The 21,053-nt window shown below is 37.2% G+C and overlaps 2 protein-coding genes across 3 annotated transcripts; both read left to right on the plus strand.

Moving 5' to 3' along the window:
• Positions 1-769: 769 nt before the first annotated feature.
• Positions 770-8,924, plus strand: LOC116719410 (uncharacterized). 2 transcript variants are annotated; one of them, XM_032561917.1, is made up of 7 exons: positions 770-1,118; positions 2,002-2,208; positions 2,946-3,293; positions 6,297-6,464; positions 8,124-8,219; positions 8,300-8,331; positions 8,406-8,924. In XM_032561917.1, exons 2-7 carry the CDS (start codon positions 2,127-2,129, stop codon positions 8,559-8,561), a joined length of 882 nt encoding a protein of 293 aa, XP_032417808.1. In that variant the 5' UTR covers positions 770-1,118; positions 2,002-2,126; the 3' UTR covers positions 8,562-8,924. The 2 variants fall into 2 exon arrangements, with proteins under 2 accessions (XP_032417808.1, XP_032417809.1); XM_032561918.1 differs by lacking the exon at positions 2,002-2,208 and having other exon boundaries at positions 775-1,118.
• Positions 8,925-13,968: 5,044 nt separating this feature from the next.
• LOC116719417 (CMRF35-like molecule 3) lies at positions 13,969-19,533 on the plus strand. Its single transcript, XM_032561924.1, has 6 exons — positions 13,969-14,114; positions 14,209-14,529; positions 16,354-16,467; positions 16,552-16,602; positions 16,698-16,834; positions 18,687-19,533. The coding sequence occupies exons 1-6, from the start codon at positions 14,078-14,080 to the stop codon at positions 18,999-19,001; spliced, it is 975 nt and encodes a 324-aa protein (XP_032417815.1). The 5' UTR covers positions 13,969-14,077; the 3' UTR covers positions 19,002-19,533.
• Positions 19,534-21,053: the final 1,520 nt, after the last annotated feature.

Here is a 21,053-nt window from a genome sequence, read left to right on the forward strand (position 1 = left end):
AAATTTTCATAGTGGATGTGAGGCCGACCAATCAGAAGCAGCTGTGTAATTCTCCCACACTAATTTGAACCAAAATCGTCACCATTTATGTCATGAAACGCAGGGGAGAAAACTGGGTCATACTGGGTAGTTGTACTTGGTGCTAGTTTAAGTCGATCTGTTCCGAACGTTTTTCTCGCCAAGAAATTTAGTTTACGTACTTTATCGTCCTGCACACAGAAAATGGCGGTAGCAAGGTTTTAAAAAAAAAATAAAACTCACTGTTATACAAGTGCCAACATTTTTGTTCTTGCAGCTTTACTGTGAATTACCTCATTCTTTTCTTTTAACGGTCTTGCTGACCTTTTCGATGCCGTGGCAAGAACGTTGGGCAAAATTTCCTGCCAACTTTTTTTTTTTTTTTACCAGCATTTGTCAAAAAAACGTCTGTTACTTAATTAAAGTCGGATCCTAAATTATTCCTGAGTTGGTACAGGGCCAAATATGTCATAAGACAGAACTGACATCCCCTCTACTAAAGCTACATGACATTGAGCTCATCTTGCGTGTGGTCACTTCCTTGAAGTCGTTTGATACTTTTTGGTGAGGAGCCTGATCTCCCAGTGTCTGTGTGCGGTTTCAACGGGGCCATCATGGTTGAAACAAATAGACCTCAGGTTGCCCTCAGATACCCGTGACACAGTCTGCAGACAGACCACTTATTGAGTCTGATGGCCTCCAGCGTAATGGGCTCTAGACTTTTGGAGGCACACAAATGGCTGGGGGAGCTCGGCACGAACACTGACGACTTTATAGCCCACCACAGTCATGAGCTGGTTCTTCAATACCGAGTGAAAGTGATGGGAAGAACTACCGCACGCTGTATGTTTGCTATTAGGAATAAATAGAGGCCTGGTACATCAGAATGATGCCTTTTTTTTTTTTTACGCTGAGGCAAACTGGAGACGAGCCGCTGTAATCATTTGCTGCAGAATTGTTTGAGCGCAGCGTTGCTTTCCTCTTTAAGGCGCTCCTGCCTTATGGCAGTAAATCAGATTAGCAGTAGAAAATGAAGTTCCTTCTTTTTACTTGGAATCAAAGAATGAGGTCTCTCCTCTTCACTTTCTGTTGCTTCTCTGGTAAGTTTATTGCTCAGTTTGTATTTGAAAGAGTTGATATTTTGATTTTTCCATATTCTTGTACTGGGAGGAGGAAGATTTTGCAATGCTTAGAATATTTTATACTGAAATCGCTTTGGCATAAACTTCAGCTAACGTGTTTGATCCTAACTGAAGAAGACTCTAGTTACATAGATATCATAAAGTAAAATAAGTTTGAATGCAATTTAAATTTAGAATTAAATATCCACCGTGAAATTTTATGTTGCATAACAATTCAGTACTTTAAATCCTTTTCCTGGCAGTCTTTCGTTACGGTCCTTTCTTTATCTTAATTCTTGTCTATTTTTGAAAACTTGTGCTTTCTATTCTCTTGTTTCCTTGTTTGTGTCTCACAAAATTTGACATAAAAAATAAATGCCTATTTTTATAGTACTATCACTTAAAAAAAAAAAGAGAGGAAAATTTGCAATTATTAATTTCCAGTGCTTGGAAAATACCACTCATACCCCTTTTGTATCAGAAAAAGCTTCTTGGTTAAATAAAAAAAAAGTTTGCATCTACTTTTTCCATGGGTATAAACAATATTTGACTACTATAGAATGAGCCACTGTACACCGTGTTCCAAATTATTATACAAATTGGATTAAAGTGTCATAAAGATCAAATTTGTTGTTGTGCTATTAAATTTATAGATGGTATTGTGTGTGTCAGGGCTCTTTGAATCACTATAATTAATTTCAGAGAGCTGGGTTGATTAGTTTGTCTGGTGAGCTCAATTAAAGGAAATCTACTTAAGAAGGATGTTCCACATTATTAAGCAGGCCACAGGTTTCAAGCAATATGGGAAAGAGAAAGGATCTCTCTGCTGACGAAGCACGAAGTACCCATCATTGACTTGCAGACTGCTGTGCTGGCTTTTGACTTGAACCAACATTCGGTTGAGCCAACGACCTCAACCATCTTGCCTCTAAACTCTTCCACCTGATTCTGGGACCTTGTTTTCCAAATCCAGTTCTTTGCTCAACAATGGTCTGCAGTTATATGTTTCTTGAGAACTTCTCTTCACTACAGATTTTCCTTCCACTCAATGTTGTGGTTATATATTTTGGTGAGTTCCTTTAACATTGACCATTTGTTGCTTACCCTGCTTGTGGAGTGCGTCAATGGCTGGCTGCTGGACAACGGTCAAGTCAGCAGTCTTCCCCATGACTGTGTTGGCCTTTACATAACATTTCTGTATCAAAAATTCCTTCTTGTTGGTCTTGCGTAATATTTTTCTGAGAAACTGGATTTGGCTGTGAGCCATGATGATTAAACTAACAGAAACAAAACACAAATCAACATTTTAATTAAGTCATTGAATAATTTGACATTTTGATTACACCAATGTAAGATTATTGATTTTTACATTTCAATGAATGTAAAATTACTGATGCAAGATGAGTTACTGCAGTTGATTTATAGAAAAGGAGTTTCAGAGGAGCCGTTTCCTCCTTCGTTTTTAAAAAAATTTTTTTTATCAGGTTCCGAGAAGGGTTCTGTTCTGTTAAAATGAAAGTTGAATAAAAGGCTGGACAGCTGCTCTATTCCATCTCAGTGTTCTACTCTTTCTCCACCCACGACCTCCTATTTTGTGGTAATACATATTTAGCCCCACATCGTAGTGTTACACTAATTTATTGGGATGACAGACATGTACATGACAAAATTACGTTTCCAGGCGAACCTTAAATTACTCTCAATAAACAAAAATCACAATTCCTATGTCCACACAATACCTTCTGTGCATTAAAGTTAGCTAAAAATAATGATTAATCTTCAAGCAGCCTTCGTTTCACCCTGCAGTTGTGAGTCTGGACGCCCCAGAGGTTCTGGAGGCGAGCGGCCATGTTGGAGGAAACGTCTCCATCCACTGCTTCAGCAGCTGGTCTCCAGTCAACGTTTCTGAGCTCCACAGCGCGCATTTCTGCAAAGGCGTCTGCTCCGGCGAAAACGCCATCATTCAGATGGAGATGACGAGCTCTGCCGTGACACGGGACGGGAGATACAGCATGGAGTCCAATGGAGGAGACGGCGGGGCCTTCACTGTCACAATAAACCGGCTGAGGAAAGCCGATGCTGGGAGCTACCTCTGTGGAATGGCGAGAACCTGGAACGTCACGTACCAGGAAGTTAGACTAAAAGTTGTAGATGGTACGTATTTGGCGTAGATAAATACCATGTTGAAGGATAACACCTCCATTTTTTTCATATTCTTTACAAAGTCTGCGACGGTAACTCGGGGAAAAAAAAAAAAATCCAAGGCAACTCAATTAGGAAGCAACTTCCATCTGTGTGTAGTTCAATGTCAGTCGTAACTCCAGCAGTTTTGCTAGAGATCAGTAGTGAACAAACAGCATTATGACGACCAAGAAACACAACAGACAAATTAGGGATGAATGTTGTATAAAGTACTGAAATCTCAGAGTCAAGTAAAAGTACAAGTACCTCTCCAAAATATGACTTTGGTAAAAGTCGAAGTCACTGACTGAAATGTTACTTGAGTAAAAGTCTTAAAGTATTTGAAACTTCTTGTACTTAAGTATGGAAATTACTGTAAAAATGGATGTACTCAAGTAATGTAATGAAAAGTACAAGTAAAAAGTAAAACAAAGCAAATGCAGTTTGAATGACATTTTTTATATTTTGGTAAACTTGTCAAATACACTTAAAATAATGTACCCAACCAAGTGCAGGCAAAATTAAACCTGCTAATAGATATACCTGCAGGCATCATTTAGTTAAGAAAATTAGGTGCTTTACCTATAGCACAAGGTTAACTTAACCTGCTTTACAACTGAACCAGCTTCTTAGTATACCCTCCAGGACAGAAAATACAAAGTTTTTGTAAGCCTTAAGTTTTCCCTTCAAGTAAGGTCAGTGCTGAAAATGAGAAAAATAAATAGTACAGAAAATGCGGCCAACATGAAGAAAAAGAGCTGTTACGATTACTCTACTTCACAAATCAGTGAATCAGTCAATCCTACAGTCAGTAGGTGGTGCACACAACTGGTCATTATGCAAAAGAAAAAAAGAATTGGGAGGGAAATGCAGCTTATTGGCATCTGTAAACCTGGTTTTGAACTTGCATGCCTTTCCTATATTCGCTAAATTTAGTCTAAATTGCTATCGCTATGGCTTCTGTCCCCCCTTGAACAGAGGAGTCTAGGTAGCCTGCTACAGTCAACATTAGGCCTAAGCTAAATACACCACGTGTGGAACTGAAACAATGCCAAACAAAGTTCATTTATGGTCAAGATTTCACAATACAGTAGTGCCTAGTGACCAAGCTATAGTTACTGAAACAGGAGGATTATAACCATTTCATAAGAAGTTACCTCGATGTGTTTCTTCAAGTTGGACGGGGAGTTTTTGTAAGATAGAATTTCCATGTGACTGCTACTGATTGCGAGACTTGCTTTGTGTTTAATGGGAGAAGCGAAACAGGTGTATCCTAATTAAAAGTAAAGAAATCAAGAAATGGCAAAAAATGTGGAATGAAGATAAGAAAGGAAGAAGATTATATGAAGTACAAAAGTCAGTTTGAATTCGAAGCATTAATGAACGAAACAGAAGAGAAGAAATAATAATTAGTAGATTAAGAGTAGGTCATACCTACTTAAATGACATGCTTTATAAAATAGGGAGGAAAAATAATGATAAATGTGAGAGATGTGGAGAGAAAGAAAATGTAGAACACATATTGATGAACTGTAAGTCAAATGAACTCGAAAGGGAAGAATTAAAGAGAATAGTTAGAAATATGGGGCATGAATGGAATCTTAAAGGTATATTAGGAAATGAAGGAAACATAACAGATATTCACAAATTAAGGAAAGCATTGTTTATTTATCTTAAGAATACAAAATTAAAAAGTAGAATTTAATAGATATGAAGTAATGCTTCTACACACTCATGTACAGTAGGTGGCGGTATGCACCTTAAAGTTGCTTGTGATCCGCCATAATAGAAAAGAAGAAGAAGAAGAAGTATCCTATTGGTGGTGATGAACAAGCCCAGGCAAGTAGGCTACGGACTTTGTTCGGTAGCCTGCTTGCTACTTGCTAATCAGTAGGTGGGATCAAAACACTTGCGTTTCTCTCTCTCGCTTTTTTGTAACGAGTAACTAAACCACACATTGAAAATGTATCGGAGTAAAAGTACGCAATTAAGTTCGGAAATATAGTGAAGTAAAAGTGAAAGTCATCAAAAATTTTCATACTCCAGGAAAGTATGAAGTACTCCAAAATATACTTAAGTAAAGTAGTGAAGTATTTGTACTTCGTTACTATACAACACTGAGAACCTTGAACGTCACGTACCAGGAAGTTAGACTAAAAGTTGTAGATGGTACGTATTTGGCGTAGATAAATACCATGTTGAAGGATAACGCCTCCATTTTTTTCATATTCTTTACAAAGTCTGCGACGGTAACTCGGGGAAAAAAAAAAAAATCCAAGGCAACTCAATTAGGAAGCAACTTCCATCTGTGTGTAGTTCAATGTCAGTCGTAACTCCAGCAGTTTTGCTAGAGATCAGTAGTGAACAAACAGCATTATGACGACCAAGAAACACAACAGACAAATTAGGGATGAATGATGGAGAAGTTTAAAGTAATTATTAATCATTGCTTACCTGCTTTTTTGTGTTTCCACCAGTAATTTGGTGATTTTTGTTGAGTGATGATATCCAAATCATTGAAATTGGAAAACTCCTTTGCCTTCACCTTAATCATCTGTTCCATACATGGATTCTGTATCAGATTAAAGTCAGAACTCTGCTTTAGCCACTCCAAAATGTTGATACTACGTTGGTAAAATGAAAAAGTTATACTTCAAACATGAATCTGTTGGGGGCACAAACAATTTTAGCTGTGACTGCAAGTACTTAGTAATACCTTTTCAGCTAGCAAAACAGTCAAACCTATATCTGTCTGTCACAATAACTCATTTTGGATCCATTCAACTCTTTGTATCTCAATTCTGACTGACTTGAAAGACTCTGACATTCAAATAAAAAAATCTGTGAATGTGTACATATTTGATTTTGTTGTTTGACTTTTCTTGTTTTTCGCTATATGTTAAAGTGTCACATGAGTCCAGACCTACGTAGTGATATTGTCTCTCACCAGTCGTGCCGTTTCTTTGTCTCTCAAAGCTTTCACTGTTCCAGCTGGATCCTCTCTAACTCCGAGTACCGTCCTGCAGACGGGGCTACTCTCTCCCAGAGGTGGCTTTCCGTCAAGCAGCGCAGCATCCGACGTACCAATCACGCTGCCACCTTCAGGGAGGAAGAGAACACAGAAAGAAGCAAACAACTTCACAGGTAGTACGCCAAGCAAACCTTAAAATGTGAAAGAGCAGCCATCGAAATGCATTGATCAGTCTAAGAATTTTTGTTGATTTGTAACGAATGTAATAAAAAATTTCGTGGCAATTTTACAACAAAAACAAGCCGAATTAGTTTCTAAATACATAGAAGCCAGTTTAGTCCAAATTTAGTCGAGTGTTTTTTTAATTTTTATATTGCGCTACATAAAAACAACTGTTGTTGCAAATAAGTGATTTATACAAACACAAAGTTAAGAATTTATTATAGTGCAGAAAAGAAAGTTGGTTTCTATTCAAATAAAATTATATAAATTACAGTAAAACAGAACAGATATTTTCAAAGTCAATCTGATTTATTCTAATATAAGTGGTAACACCCAGTTACTAAAATAAAATGAAAAAAGTATTTCAAAAAAGCAATCTCAGGCAATATTTGACTCCAACAGCAGAAGCAGAAAAACTGAGCTTGTAAAAATCTAAAATATATAAGACAGGGGTGACCCTTAAGTCATCAATAAAATCCTGAAATCAATATCAAAAGTAACATGTAGTCAAAAAAAAAAAAACCTCTAGCTGCTGCCATTTAAACCAATCGGTTTATGTAAGCTTTACTGGCGAAGGCGAATTTATAATGAGTTCCAATTATTGAATTTAGAGGAGATAATGAATCATGAATGATCACATCTGTTTTGGTTAAAACTGAACCAACCTTACAGAGTTCTTTCAGCTGCATAACGTGGACCGCACAGCTGAATTCATATGCTGGCTTCAGATGAGAATCATTTCAAAATTGACTCGCAGGCCTTTTGTTGTTTTGGCTGAATTTCATAGACAGAAATGTGCGTAAATTTAGCCAAGATGACATCAGTCTCATCCATTTTTAATTGGAGGCTGATCTGTGCAATCCAGCTTTAATATTTTGGTGATTGTTTTGTTAGATTGTAAACCTTTTTATTAACAAATATTCATTACAAAGTGAACCTGATGGCACGTATTTATATTGAATCCATTTATGTATTAAGATACCTTGATTTGTTGCAAATTACCACAAAATAAAAAAAAAAAGGTAAAATGATCTCAATACAATCATTCAAGGCATCCAGTTTAAAAGTGTCACTGGTGTTTAAAAGAGTCAATGTGTCATTAAAGTAAAAATGTCAGCTGACATCTGTAAGAACCCAAACGTCAGAGGACCAAACACACACCCCTGAGGTACAACACCTTTTGTCTCTTTTTAAAATATGACTGTAACTTGGCAGTCTTGCCACACTAATGCTATACAACTAAAATTTGAGTATATAAATGCTAATTTTTTGTTTGTCCTGTGCAACCAATAATTGTCCAACTTCCTAATTCTAGTTGTATATACGTTATTTTAATAATAACTTTTATTTAACCGGATACTGGGTATTAAATTAGCAAACAAAATGCAATGCAAGGGAAGAATAAAGGCAACACTGAAATAAAGTTGCCCCTTGGGTAAAACACATTCACAGATATGTAGAAGAATAATGAAGCAGAGAATCAGAATGTTGATTCAAGAGAAATATAACAAAAACATCTACCAACCTTTTAGGAATATTACCGTACAATCTTGCTTTTTAAATACAAATGTATATAAAGTGTAGTAACCAGTAGTCTCTGTTGTCTGCAGACAAAATGGTTGTCATAATCGTCTCTGGTAGCCTGGCTTTTCTGGTTTGTGCCATTATTCCTCTGATATTCTACAAACACTGGCGGAACATGAGCGGTGAGGCATCACAAATGGAGAATTTCCAACGTTTTGCTGCCTGAAACGGCTAAATGAATATTTCCATGTGCTTTTTTCAGGTGAGAACAGACTGTCGGCGAGCAAAAATGAGGTAAAGTTGGGGGTTTTTTTATCCGATTTGTTTCGTAATTGAAAACAAAAACATGAAACTGTAATTATTCTCAGGACGACTGCTGTCAGGAAAACGTAGATGCTGCCTGCACTCAGGTCGCGGTTGGGGTTCAGACTTCAGAAGAAGACGATCATCCAGGATCTGGTGCAGACGATGGCCTCCGGTATGCGGCTGCGTACGAGGGGCTGGATCCCAGAAGCCTCGATTGAGCAGGAATTACTCTTTCTGTGCAGCTTTTTATTTCAAATACCGCTCACTGTATTTTAAGCAAAAATAATAAACATCTCTTTGAATATTTATGTGTGCCATATAATGTTTTAGATTTTGGAGAGTGACAACTGAGACAAACAAAATAGAGATCTACACAAAGAGGCATGTTATTCAGTATTGACATGGCAATAAGCACCGCAATTAAAAGTTGACAAAAAGACCAGCAGAGGGCGCCACACAAGAGTTGCATAACTTAACATGTCTGCTTTAGAATAAGAGTATTTATAAATGTTGTTCAGCGATTCTTTCAGTTTCATAAGGTTTATGAGGCTTAGAGCTAAATAAAGTGAGCTATTTGACAACAATACAGTTGATTATTATTGTATCTGTTGAATATTCTTTGTTTTGTGAACGAATCACTTTTTGAGGCAGTAAAAAAATCAACCCCCAAACTCCAAAATTGATCCCCTGTTTGTATTGAAATTTTTACACTAAATCTGCAAAACTACTAATAGAAAACACTTTTTTTTCCAGTTCAAGTATTCACACTGCAGAAGTCCCTGAGCTTGTTTTATTCTCCACATCTGTCACCGTCTTTTAATATTATGCCAGAAATTAGCTTTATTGTTAAAATATGACTTTTTTTCTAAAAGAAAAACTGTCTGGAGCAGTTTTGCTCTCAAAACCAGTTCACCAGCGGTCTATGAATGGTGCACAAGCCATGTACATTTTCTTCTGAGAATCCATCTGTACATAAACACATACCCACTCTGTTATTGAACAACATTCTGGAAAATGCTGCAATTTTTAAAGAAAATACAGTACAGACCAAAAGTTTGGACACACCTTTCTAATTCAATGGGTTTTCTTTATTTTCATGACTATTTATAAGGCAAGAAATCCCACTTATTAACCTGACAGGGCACACCTATGAAGTGAAAACCATTTCAGGTGACTACCTCTTGAAGCTCATCAAGAAAATGCAGAGTGTGTGCAAAGCAGTAATCACAGCAAAAGGTTGCTACTTTGAAGAAACTAGAATATAAGGGGTATTTTCAGTTGTTTTACACTTTTTTGTTTAGTGCATATTTATTTCCACATGTGTTATTCATAGTTTTGATGCCTTCAGTGTGAATCTACAATGTCAATAGTCATGAAAATAAAGGAAACTCATTGAATTAAAAGGTGTGTCCAAACTTTTGGTCTGTACTGTATATATTTAACATCTCAAACATTAATAACTACAAAAAACACTTTGAAGATAAGCTTTGTCCATTGCTGTTCTTGTGCTTTACAAAGACCAGGACTTTTAAATTACATATAGTCATGTTCATCTCAGTCTAATTTAGGTCTGATCCAAAAAATAAACAACTTAAAATGCTTTTTACGGGAGTTTGTTGTGAGTGTTTTAACATATATCGAGGTTTTATGAATCTTAAATATGTATTCAACCCAGTTTAGGTTTGACCAGTTTAAGTATTTAAGATTCAGAGATAAACTTGTGAAGTAGACCTGTTCATTTTCTTACAGTGTTTACATATTTTAAACCACTGGGGGGCGCCACTTCCCGTTGACCAAAGAAGAAGCAGAAGACTTCACTGAAGGAAACTGAGAAAAGTTTCAAATTTAAGTGTAATGCAACATCCATCCTCTGTTTCTACCCACGTATTTCCTGTCTGAGGTCAAATGTGTGTTTTGGGTCTTCCTCCAACATCCAGATGACTAAATGTTGTCACACTTAAACTAACATGTGCTTTGATTTTATTAATGTATTGTAGCCATATTATCGATTCAGTGTGTCTAGTGTACACTCTTCCCTGTTTAATTACAGACTTTTGTAATGTGAAATAATGAGGGTCATAAATTATTTTTGAACTTTTTCAGCACAAAACAAAACATTTATACTGATTAATCCAACTGACAAACGGACAAAAGAAACATTGAAGTAAAAAAAAGTGACAGTAACCTGGTTGCATAAGTGTTTGTATATATGTGCGTGTGGATAAATATTACCGCTTTTTGATTTGTTTTCAGCTCTCAGTTTTTAATTGTCGGAAACAGGCAGTGTCAAAGATGATGACGCAGATATTTATGACTACCTTACAAAAGTTCAGTTGCCCACGCCATGCTTCACATGAGCCTACGCATGGTAGGTGCATGGCCTACGGTAGGCGGCTGCGTACGAGGGGCTGGATCCCAGAAGCCTCGAATGAGTAGGAATTACTCTGTTTCTGTGCAGCTTCTTTTTTTTTTTTTTGTAAAAATAATAAACATCTCTGAATATTTATTTGTTCCATATGATCTTTTAGATTTTGGAGAGTGACAACTGAGGCAAACAAAATATCGAGATCTACACAAAGAGGCATGTTATTCAGTATTGACATGGCAATAAGCACCGCAATTAAAAGTCTTGTAATTGACTTGTTTTGTTCTCACACGTAGATTTTGACATTGTTTTCACGTCTGAATATTTTCACGCGACCCTATTGCTAGCTTAGACTTTTGAAGAAAACAGGAGGATGTCATTTTGGAGAAATGTTTAGTCACATTTATTTGTTTTCTCATTTTTCTGAGAATTGTTATCACTGCTCCATATAAAATCCTATGAATTTTTTTTGTACTCTTCTCCTGTCTGATACCATTGTACAGTCTTTTTAATGCTTTTGTAAACTAAAAGATGTAAATGAGCGAATGTCAGGAAGATCCCATTAGAACCTCTGAACTTTTCCCCAGGTTTTCCATATTCAGTATAATTTAATATAAGGCGTAAATCCAAAAAGAAAATTTGAAAATTAATCAGATGCTTTGATAAAGTAAATATTTAAAGGTGTCCACAGTTATGTAACCACATTATTGCCATATTTTTTTTCACATTTGCTCGACCAACTGCTTTTTTATGTTTGTGTTCAGTCAAATAAGTTTCATATTTAGGGTAAAATTATTATGAGCATGTATTTTCACATCATAAAACCGTTGTATTTTAACAAAGGTGTACACTTCTTAGAGCTACTGTAAATTAAAACATAGCTAATATCGAGTAAACTATAAAAAAAATAATATCATTCTTTAATCAGTTAATATTTACATAGAACTCATGTTACAAGTTTTCACAATTTGACAAATCCATGTTGGTAGTAAAGAACAAAGTAAATCAAACATTTTCATCCAGAAACATTCTGTTTAGTTTTTATTTGTGCATTTTAAAGCTTTTTTAGTTGTGTTTCTTTTATTCCCCCAATCTTCTTGTTTTATTGCTCTGGTGGTGTTGAGCTCCTTGTTTCACAATTTATTTCACATGGTTTTTTTTTTGGTGAGGGTTTTTTTTTGTGTTTTTACAATAATTTGCATCTAATCTTGAAAATCTCAACACCACCTTTTTATTTACTTTCTGTTTCTGTCACAGCAAGTCTCATGCTGATTAATACCACCAATAGTACCGGGGTTCCTTATTTTTGACCTGAACATTGTTACTGAGCCCACGCTCTCCTTTTTCTTACTAGACCACAACAGAAGTACCATCTGGGGATTTCTGTACGGTGACAAATATAGCCGGTTATCAACAAATCATAAAACGGTGTGTTGTTTCTAGGTAAAAGAAAAAATAAGTTTCTACTGCGTGTCTACTCTAGCTCCTCATACAAATCAGACTTTGTCACTGTGCACATACGAGTCAAAGATACTCAGATGACAATCTGTTTTTAAAGTTTGTCTTTAGTTAAAATAAATAAATAAATAAAACAGCAGGCAGATAAGTTTACCCGCACCCTCAAGTTATTCTTACATGTTGCCATTTGGCCATAAACTCTGCAAGTATCCGTTTTTCTAATGCAACATTCTTTTGCTTGTCAAAGTAAATATTTTATATTTCAGCTGTTATGACTGTTATATGAAAGCAAATTTACTGTATATGACATCTATGGTATAAAAATTTATGCCATACATGTTGACAGTTTGCCAGAATATTAAGCCATTTAGCTAAAGATCTGTTCGAATTGCTAAGCTAGGTCATTTCCTTCTCCAAAGTGGTGGCTGTGGGTCAAATGCCTTGGGGATAAATTGAGTCAGTGCTTCCATTTCTTGACCCCAAGGAGTCAATTCACATTTGGCATTCAAGTGCCAAATGTGAATTGGCATTCGAATTAGCAAACAGAAATATGAATCCACCCCCTAACATTTGGGAGGAGAATCATTGTGTTGGTGTTAGAGAGCATGTAGGTGGATAGCCGCTGAGGTGGTCGTCATTCAGGAAGGTTCTTCTCTCTCCAAAGCCCTTAGGCTCTTCCTCCCCGATCGCTCACTTTAGCCAGCACCAGGATTAGTCTTGGTGTTTCCACATTTCTTCCATTTAAGAGTGACGGAGGCCACTGAGCTCATCGGGATCACAAAAGCAGCAGAAAATATTTCTGAATCCTTCTCCAGATTTGTGATTCAAGACAATCCTGTCTCTGAGGTCTAAAGACAATTCTTTTGATTTCATGCTTGGTGTTTGACCTCTGACCTTATACAGACATGTGTGTGGCTTTCCATATAAAGCCCAATCAACTGAATTCACCACAGCTGGACTCCATTTAAGATGTAGAAACATCTCAAGGATGATCAGTGGAAACGGCTCAATTTTGAGCTTCGTGACAAAAGGCTGTGAATACTTAAGGAAATGTGAATTAGTGGATTTCTAGTTTTAATAAATTTGCTAAACACTCCAAGTTAATTTTGGTATATTTGTGTGTAGATTTGGAATAAGACTGTAATGTAACAAAATGAATACATTCCAAATGCACTGTACATTGAGATAAAAGGACTGCGACATGATTTTACAAATTCTACTTTGAACACCAACAGCTGTTTAACGAGATACAGCAGTATGTTATGAACAAATGCTAACACTAGCTGACACTTCTCTTTAACAAAAATTAAAGTCCATGAAGTATTTTTTTCCCATGATTTCTGTCAAGTCCCTTCCACATTTCACTAACTTTATTCAGTTGAAGATTTACCTGCAAGTTTGTGGAGCTAAAGAAGTTACAGAAACAACTGAGCAGCTAACCTGCTAGCTAACTCTGCCATGTCTGGTTAAAGGCTTGTGTTGTGTCTACAATACATCACTACAGTGACATGCAACAGGTTATTTTCTGTTGTATGTACCACTTTTGCTTTTACATGCGCGCACTATAGCGACGAGTGGTATAAAGTATTATTCCACTCTTCACTGAAACGTGAAGACATATTGGAATCCTAAATCCTGTTTGGTATATAAAAAAAACCCCTTCACTGGATTCCAACGAGGTTCTGCATACTGTAGAAACTATCACTTCTCTTGGGTTGCTGACGCCCACAGCTCCCATCTTCTGCTGTCTGCAGTAGAAACCACAGGAAGCTGTGAGGGGGGGGGTGAAGGCTTGTTTACATGTAATTCCATTAGTGAGAGCTCAGACGGTGGTGAGGCTTAGCACCAGGTTTGATCTCTACATGCTCTTCTAACAAACCGTACCGACTCTGCAGTGACCACCGAGCCACAATGAGGAGCCTCTCTGTCCTCTGCTGTCTTTTTACAGGTATGACGTAGTTACGCAAAAATAAATGCAATTGCCGCCATTAATTTTAAAATGCTCAACTGAAGCCTAACCTAATGCGAAATGGTTTTCACAGTGGTGTTGACACTGGGAGCCGAGATCAACGTTGAGGGGGTAGAAGGGGGAGAGGTGTCGTTCAAGTGCGCTCATAAACTGGCGCACAACAACAAAAAGTACTTCTGCACAGACCCGTGCAAGACCAACGAAGACATTCTGGTTGACGTGTCCCCTGGTGAGATTGCCACCGCTGGAAGGATAACTCTGGTGGACTCTGAGGACGGCTCCTTCACGGTTACAATCACACAACTTCTTCTGTCAGACGCACAGGTGTACTGGTGCGCCGTGATCAGGTCCATCAGCAACACGTACACGTCGGTCAACCTGACTGTACATAAAGGTACGTTTCGTCTTCAGTGTAAACCAGAGACTTCTGTTTTCCATCTGTCACTTCTTGTTGTTAGTGGGGGATTCGTGTGCATGTCTACGTGTAGGAGTAATTAAGTAGGAAATACATCGTAGAGAACGACTAAAAATCGGTGTATCTGAAAATTAAATCGGGCTGTCTTGCTCGTTTGTGAATCGTATCTCTGGAAACCAATAGGCTATAGGTATCAGCTGGATGAGCTTAAATTTTTTTTTTAAGTGTGCAACACCTCTTAGAACTGAAGTTCCTTTAAATGCTTCGGTTTGTCTGAATAGAAACTGTCTCAATCAGTTTTATGATAAGCTGTAAAACTTAAAAAAAAAAAATCAGTTCTGATGGATAAATATTTTATCTGTCCGGGGTAACGATCAATCCCAGGCTTAAGGAAGCAACGAGATTCTGGAAGTTTATCACTATTTATTTTATTAATCAAATTACTTTCATCCAATATTATATTTTACAAATGTTTTTACCAAATGCTATAACTGAGTGAATGAAATGCACTTACAAACATTCCCTACACAATTTCTACAAGTCAAGAGGATAGTTTTCTGAATAAGAATTGTTTGAATTAAAGTTTTAAAATATTCTCATTGGTCCTAGTTAAAAGAAACATCGCACTTTTATTGACAGAATTGTCTAGAAGTTTAATGCAGGTGGGTTTAAAATTAGACCTAAATTCTTAGACCAATTTTGAATTTGACTGGGGAAGTGAATTTGTGGGTTTGATTCAAAATTTCCAAACCACTTGGCCACCACAAAAAAAAAAAAAATCCACATCAGAACTCAACAGAGGATGTCAAAATGTGGTCTGAAATGAGGTTGTTGGGTCATCCCTTTCTTAGAACCAACTTTGGACCGTGGCAGGTGCAGGACACCACACAGTGTGAAACCTTGCTGTCGGTCCAGCCAGTTGATTGGACCCAGTTTGCATCAGTCTGGAGCCAAATTAAGATTTATATGAATGAAAAAACAAAAACAACAACAGCTTTGCTGGTTAAACCAAAGTCTGTCTCCCCGGTTGAATAGAAGGGGAATAAAAGAAAACCTTGTGAGATGCAACCAAAAGCAAATGAAAGCGACTGATTTGGACTGTTTGATAATTCGATCCTGGTTGAATCAGACAGAATGCTACTGTCGATTCTTTTTCTTCCTTTTTTCAATCAGAATATCAGAAATCAGCAGGAGCTGATGGTGTCTGGAGGCAGAAATGTCACCCAGCATGATAACAAGCCAGCAATAAAGCTGATTTATTTTTGAATGCTCTTTTCTGACATAGAAAAAACTGACTGGATGAATCAATCTAATCTCTGCATTCATAATATATACTTCATAATTGAGAAGGTTTGCACATTCAAGATGAACATGCAGTCATTATTTTAGAATTGAACACAATGATCACTGACTTCTAAAAGTTACAAATATGAAAACTTTTACATGAATTTCTGAATAGGCAAAAATACGATCATTTAGGTTTTGTCAGAATTTGAAGATTTAGACCATGAGACACAGCTAACGTGCATGAGACTAATTATGGTCTATGTGGTGTTGCAACATAAATATATTCATATTCAATAAACTAGAGTATTATTGAAATCTTTATTTATTTCAGTAACTCATGCCACAGAGAGAAACAGATTATTTAAATTAATAGGAGACTGGTTTTAACACAGAATTTAAGTGAGGGGTATTATACCGGCCAATAAAAAAAATGTTCATACAGAAATATCGGCTTAAAGAAAAGTACACCCAACACCTTCTTCTGAAAACCTTCTTTTGTTTCTGTCTTCTGAACAGCTTTTAAAACGACGGTTCCACCCATCGTTTCTTCCTCCTGGTTTCCGACCGACACCAACTCAACACAACTGACAACCCGCATGGGAACAAATGCGACAGGAAACATCTTGGCAGGTAGGAGTGCCTGTCGTTTCGTTTCATACGTGAGTCTTTATACATTAAAATAATCAATCCCTAATGCGTTGTCTCTGCTTACAGTGACAAACAGCACCACTCCAACAGCCACAGTGTTGGCTAACATCAGCCTCAGTGGGTATCTCTCTACTCAACTGTTGTACAGTGTGTGCATGGAAACAATCAGATAACGTTTTTTTTTTTTAATTTTTTATCTTGCATCTGATCAGACCCCGTGCTGTTCGCTGCGGCCGGGACCACTGCTACACTCATAATCTTCACCCTGGCTGTGTACGCCAGGAAACGCCGAGAAATGTCAAAACCTCGGCTCCTCCTTTGCCTCGACAACAAAGAGCCCGGGAGTGAGGTCAGGAAGTGTCCGCACAGCACACTTAAGCAACAGGCTTGTTCTTAACAGCAGATTAATCAGAGCTGACAGAGCTGCTTTCTTTTTCTGGTTGCAGGGGTGGAACGTATGAAACGGGTTTTTCCAAAAGCAATCTCTCTCTCTCTCTCTTTTTAAGTCTGCGATAGTTTTTTTGCGTAGGGGTGTTTTACCACCACATCTACTGTCAAGAGTGTCAAATGGGTGTGGGACCTTGGGGAGTAATAGTTTGACATTTTAGAAAACATTTTGTTTATCCCACATCTAATGGAGTGATCAAGCATTTCCACAGTCTAACACCTCTGTCACACATCTGCTGGGGGCGCGATTTGACATCTTAGTAAAACAATCACTCTCTCTCAGTCACTCACGCACTCCTACATCAAGAAATAGTGTGACATAAACAACGTGAAAGAAAAAAGCATAAATTTTGCTTTATTTTGCACTAAAGCAAAATAAAACAAGTGATGAGTCTGCAGGATATAGATTAATCCCGTAAGGTGAACATGGTTTACCATTGATGATGACTGAGGAAGCTAAACATATTTTACAGCCAGGAAACCTTATAAAGAGTGACTTTTTAAAAAATATATATGTATTAATTCATATGGCTGCAAAATATTGGTAACATCTGCATCCACTGAAGTCTGTCATCTCATAATTTTTGCCTAGTTTGTAAACTTGTGGGTCTTTAAAAGACTTTACGTTTTCATGGAGCTATTTGCTAAAACATTGTTCCATCCCCTCTTTATTTTTTGCCACAAACAGATGGGGAGAAACTTTTAGAGCATTAAATGCAGTTTATCACTAAATATGAGCTAACATGAAAAACAGACACAACTGTAGTATGAATGGAAATGATATATTATACTGTACACGTCCAAGTGTCTCAATTCTGGATTTTAAAAACAGAACAAAAACTACTGAAAAACAGAACTTATAAAATGTGGTAGTTTAGTTAGAACCCTTCCAATGGCTTTACCTTTCTGTTCCCATCCCACCTCAGAACAAATGCAGAAAATAGCTTCCATGCATATGACCACAGCATGGTGACGGTCATTTAAATCGGTGGCAATAGACCTGACCAATCTAAATAATCTGTGTTTCACTTTATGCAGGTGAAATTTTATGAGGATTGTAATCTGGCTTTTTAATGTTTCTTTTGGAGAAACAGCTTCCTCCTCACCGATTGGCCTTTCAGTCCATCTCGGTACAAAACACGTTTCACTGCAAACAATGACTTTTTTTTACGTTGGTTCTCTGCGTTTCCCAGTCAAATTTTTGTTTGTTGACTCGTCATCAGCCAGCAGGCAGCGACTTGCCCCTTGTGATGTTGTCAGACACTTTACATGGAGTAGTATTAGGAAATGTGTGTTACTTTCACATGACCATATCGACATATGGGAGATTAGAGTATGTTGCAGTTCTCCAAAACTGTTTTGCTCATGAACAGGATTCAGATTCTGAAATTTCATTTCTTTATTCTAGGAGGTTCTTCAGCAAACAAAACTTTGTCATTTTCCGAAACCCCCCCCCCAAAAAAAAACAATCAACAAAGATCAGATATAACATTTGCACAGCACATAAGGATTAGGTAAATTATAGCTTTAATGTACAAACAATTGCATATAACCACTTGCGGTATTATTGCCTTACAAAGTCTATGCATTAAATACTGAAGCACAAGTAATTGCGTATCTCTTCACACCAGATTTTTGACATATTACAAAAAAAGATTTGGCGTAGACCTGTTTTTAGACACATCATCATCAATATCAGCTCAAAATGTTCAAACCCGAGTGCCAGTAAATTTATTTTCTCTTCTTTTTTTCAGGCGACTGAATGCCAATTTAATGACAAGGGAGCAAAGAGTGATATATCCGTCATTACTGCTCATTTACAACAGCGTCCAACCAGACCCACAGGTCCAGTTTCCCTTCCCGTTTATGAAAACCTTCCTTTCTCCTCTGGTCCAAGAAATTTACCAGCAGATCAGCAAGGCATCGACGACGCAGACCACAGGATCTACATCACACCGCTGCCGTCTGCAGCGGCAGAAATAAACAGTGTGTCTCAGTCTGTCTCTACTGAACCGCCTTCTACATCGCTTTGGTTTGGTTTAGATGTTTCAAGAATAAATCACGTTTAGGATGGCAATACAGTACTTTTTATTAAAAAGATGTGAATAATGTCACTTTAAGCAATACTTACAATGTTATTGTACACTATACATATGCTTTAAATCCTGAAACCTACTAATAACTAAACTGGTGTAACTAAAAAAAAAAACAAAATAGTGAGCAGAGAAAGTGATTTAAGTTCACAATATATTTAAGTGGTAGTAAGTGGAGTCATATAGAATTTTAAAGATTATATGCTAACAATGCAATTTAAGGAACAAATAGTACTTTCCGTAAACACTCTGCATACATACATGATTTATGGAAGTTAAATATTATCTTCTTTGTGACCTCAGGTTAATAGCACCAGCTGCTTATTTATAAATGCTTCATGCCTTCTGGAAACTTATATAACTGTGGATATTTAAATGTACTGTACATATTTACACTGATGGATGTTTATATCAAGTATCAAAAACTGTACAGGTGTTGTCCGGGTTTGTTTCTCCTCACTGTGTAAATCATCGTCACTTTTCCCAATAAAAACTTCTGTTTCACTTACTTTGCACAAACAAGCTTTGGAAATATATTTTGTTTTTTTTAACTTTGACTAAATAAAGTACAACTTATTCATAAATGTATGAATTGTTCAGGGCAGGGGCGCAACTACACATTTTCTGAGGGGTATGCGAACGCATCATCTCCCCCACCCCAATTTCTCCATCAGAAAACAGATGAAGTTGTAAACGACGACATCTGTCTGCCTGTAGTTTTAGCAATGGCAATGGAGGAAGTGTGAAGCCGTTCATTCCTTGTGTTGGCCACGTTCCCACGGCTGGTTCACCTCTGTACTTCTCCCTTTGGGGCACGGTGGTTTACAGCACTGGCAATTTCGGGTAAGCTTCAAAGCCTCCACAAGGTTTGCCGGTTCATCAAGGGCAAACGTTAGATATTGGGTAAAATTTAAAGCTACAACAAAGTCCACAAGTCCAGAGAAACGATATGGAGAAACATTTCTGAATATTGTTTCTCAACATTGAGAAACAATATTGAGAGTTATCATGTCTCAATAGCCAAGAGTTTACCTAGCAATTGGTGTTTCAATTTTTTTTTTTTTTAAAACAAATAACCAACATGAAAATAGCAAATCCAATCATCACTGATTGTGTGAACTCCACACAAGCATCCTGGATTCTGCACTTCTCTTCTCTTTGATTTTTAAATGAAATGCAAACTTTAATTTAAAAGGAGATTTGGGACCACTGAGTAACGGCCTAGACCACAGGTAAGAAATGTCCCTGATGTTGGAGTTAGGGATGTGAACTTGCAGCGATGCTTCATAGCATACAATACTACATTCCTGCTATTCTGGGCCCTTTCTTAGCCCAGAATAACAGGAATTCATTCAATTTGTGTACTAAAAATCTAATTTTACCGCTTATGTATAACAAAACTAATAGTTTAAATTTCTTCCTTCCCTGTGCTCCTGCAGTACGTTCATGATGCCTCCTTTTCAACTTATCTGAGAATTCAAGGTTTAAAGGTATTTGAAATTTTGTGATATCAACCAGCCATTTAAAAATATAGAATTCAAATTCAAAAATACTTTATTGATCACAAAGAGGAATTAAATGTAGTAACTCATTAATTCAGATTCTTAAGAGTTATTGTGGATTGCGATGGCTGTTGGCAGGAAAGATCTCCTCTAGAGGCCTGTATTACAGTGAATCTGAAGACACCGTTTTCCCTAGTCAGCCTCATGAATAGGATGGTCAGGGTTGTCCATAATTTTATTGGTTTTATAAAGAATCCTTTGCATCATCACCTCCACGGTTTCACAGTCGTCCCCAGAACAGAATCAGCTTCATCAAGTTGTTGAACCTTTTTAGGTCCCTGGATCTGATCCTGGAGATGCAACAGAGAAGCCGTCCATAAGCAGGGACAGAGCAGACTGTACTTCTTGAGGAAGCTCGGATACTTCAAGGTTCTTCTATAAGTCTGTTGTTGAGAGCGTCATCTCTTCATCCAGCAGCATCAGAGCCAGGGACCTAAAAAGGCTCAGAATTTCATATCGACCAAAT

Source organism: Xiphophorus hellerii, chromosome 5 (assembly GCF_003331165.1).
Source record: "Xiphophorus hellerii strain 12219 chromosome 5, Xiphophorus_hellerii-4.1, whole genome shotgun sequence".
In the NCBI taxonomy this organism is placed as follows: domain Eukaryota; kingdom Metazoa; phylum Chordata; class Actinopteri; order Cyprinodontiformes; family Poeciliidae; genus Xiphophorus; species Xiphophorus hellerii.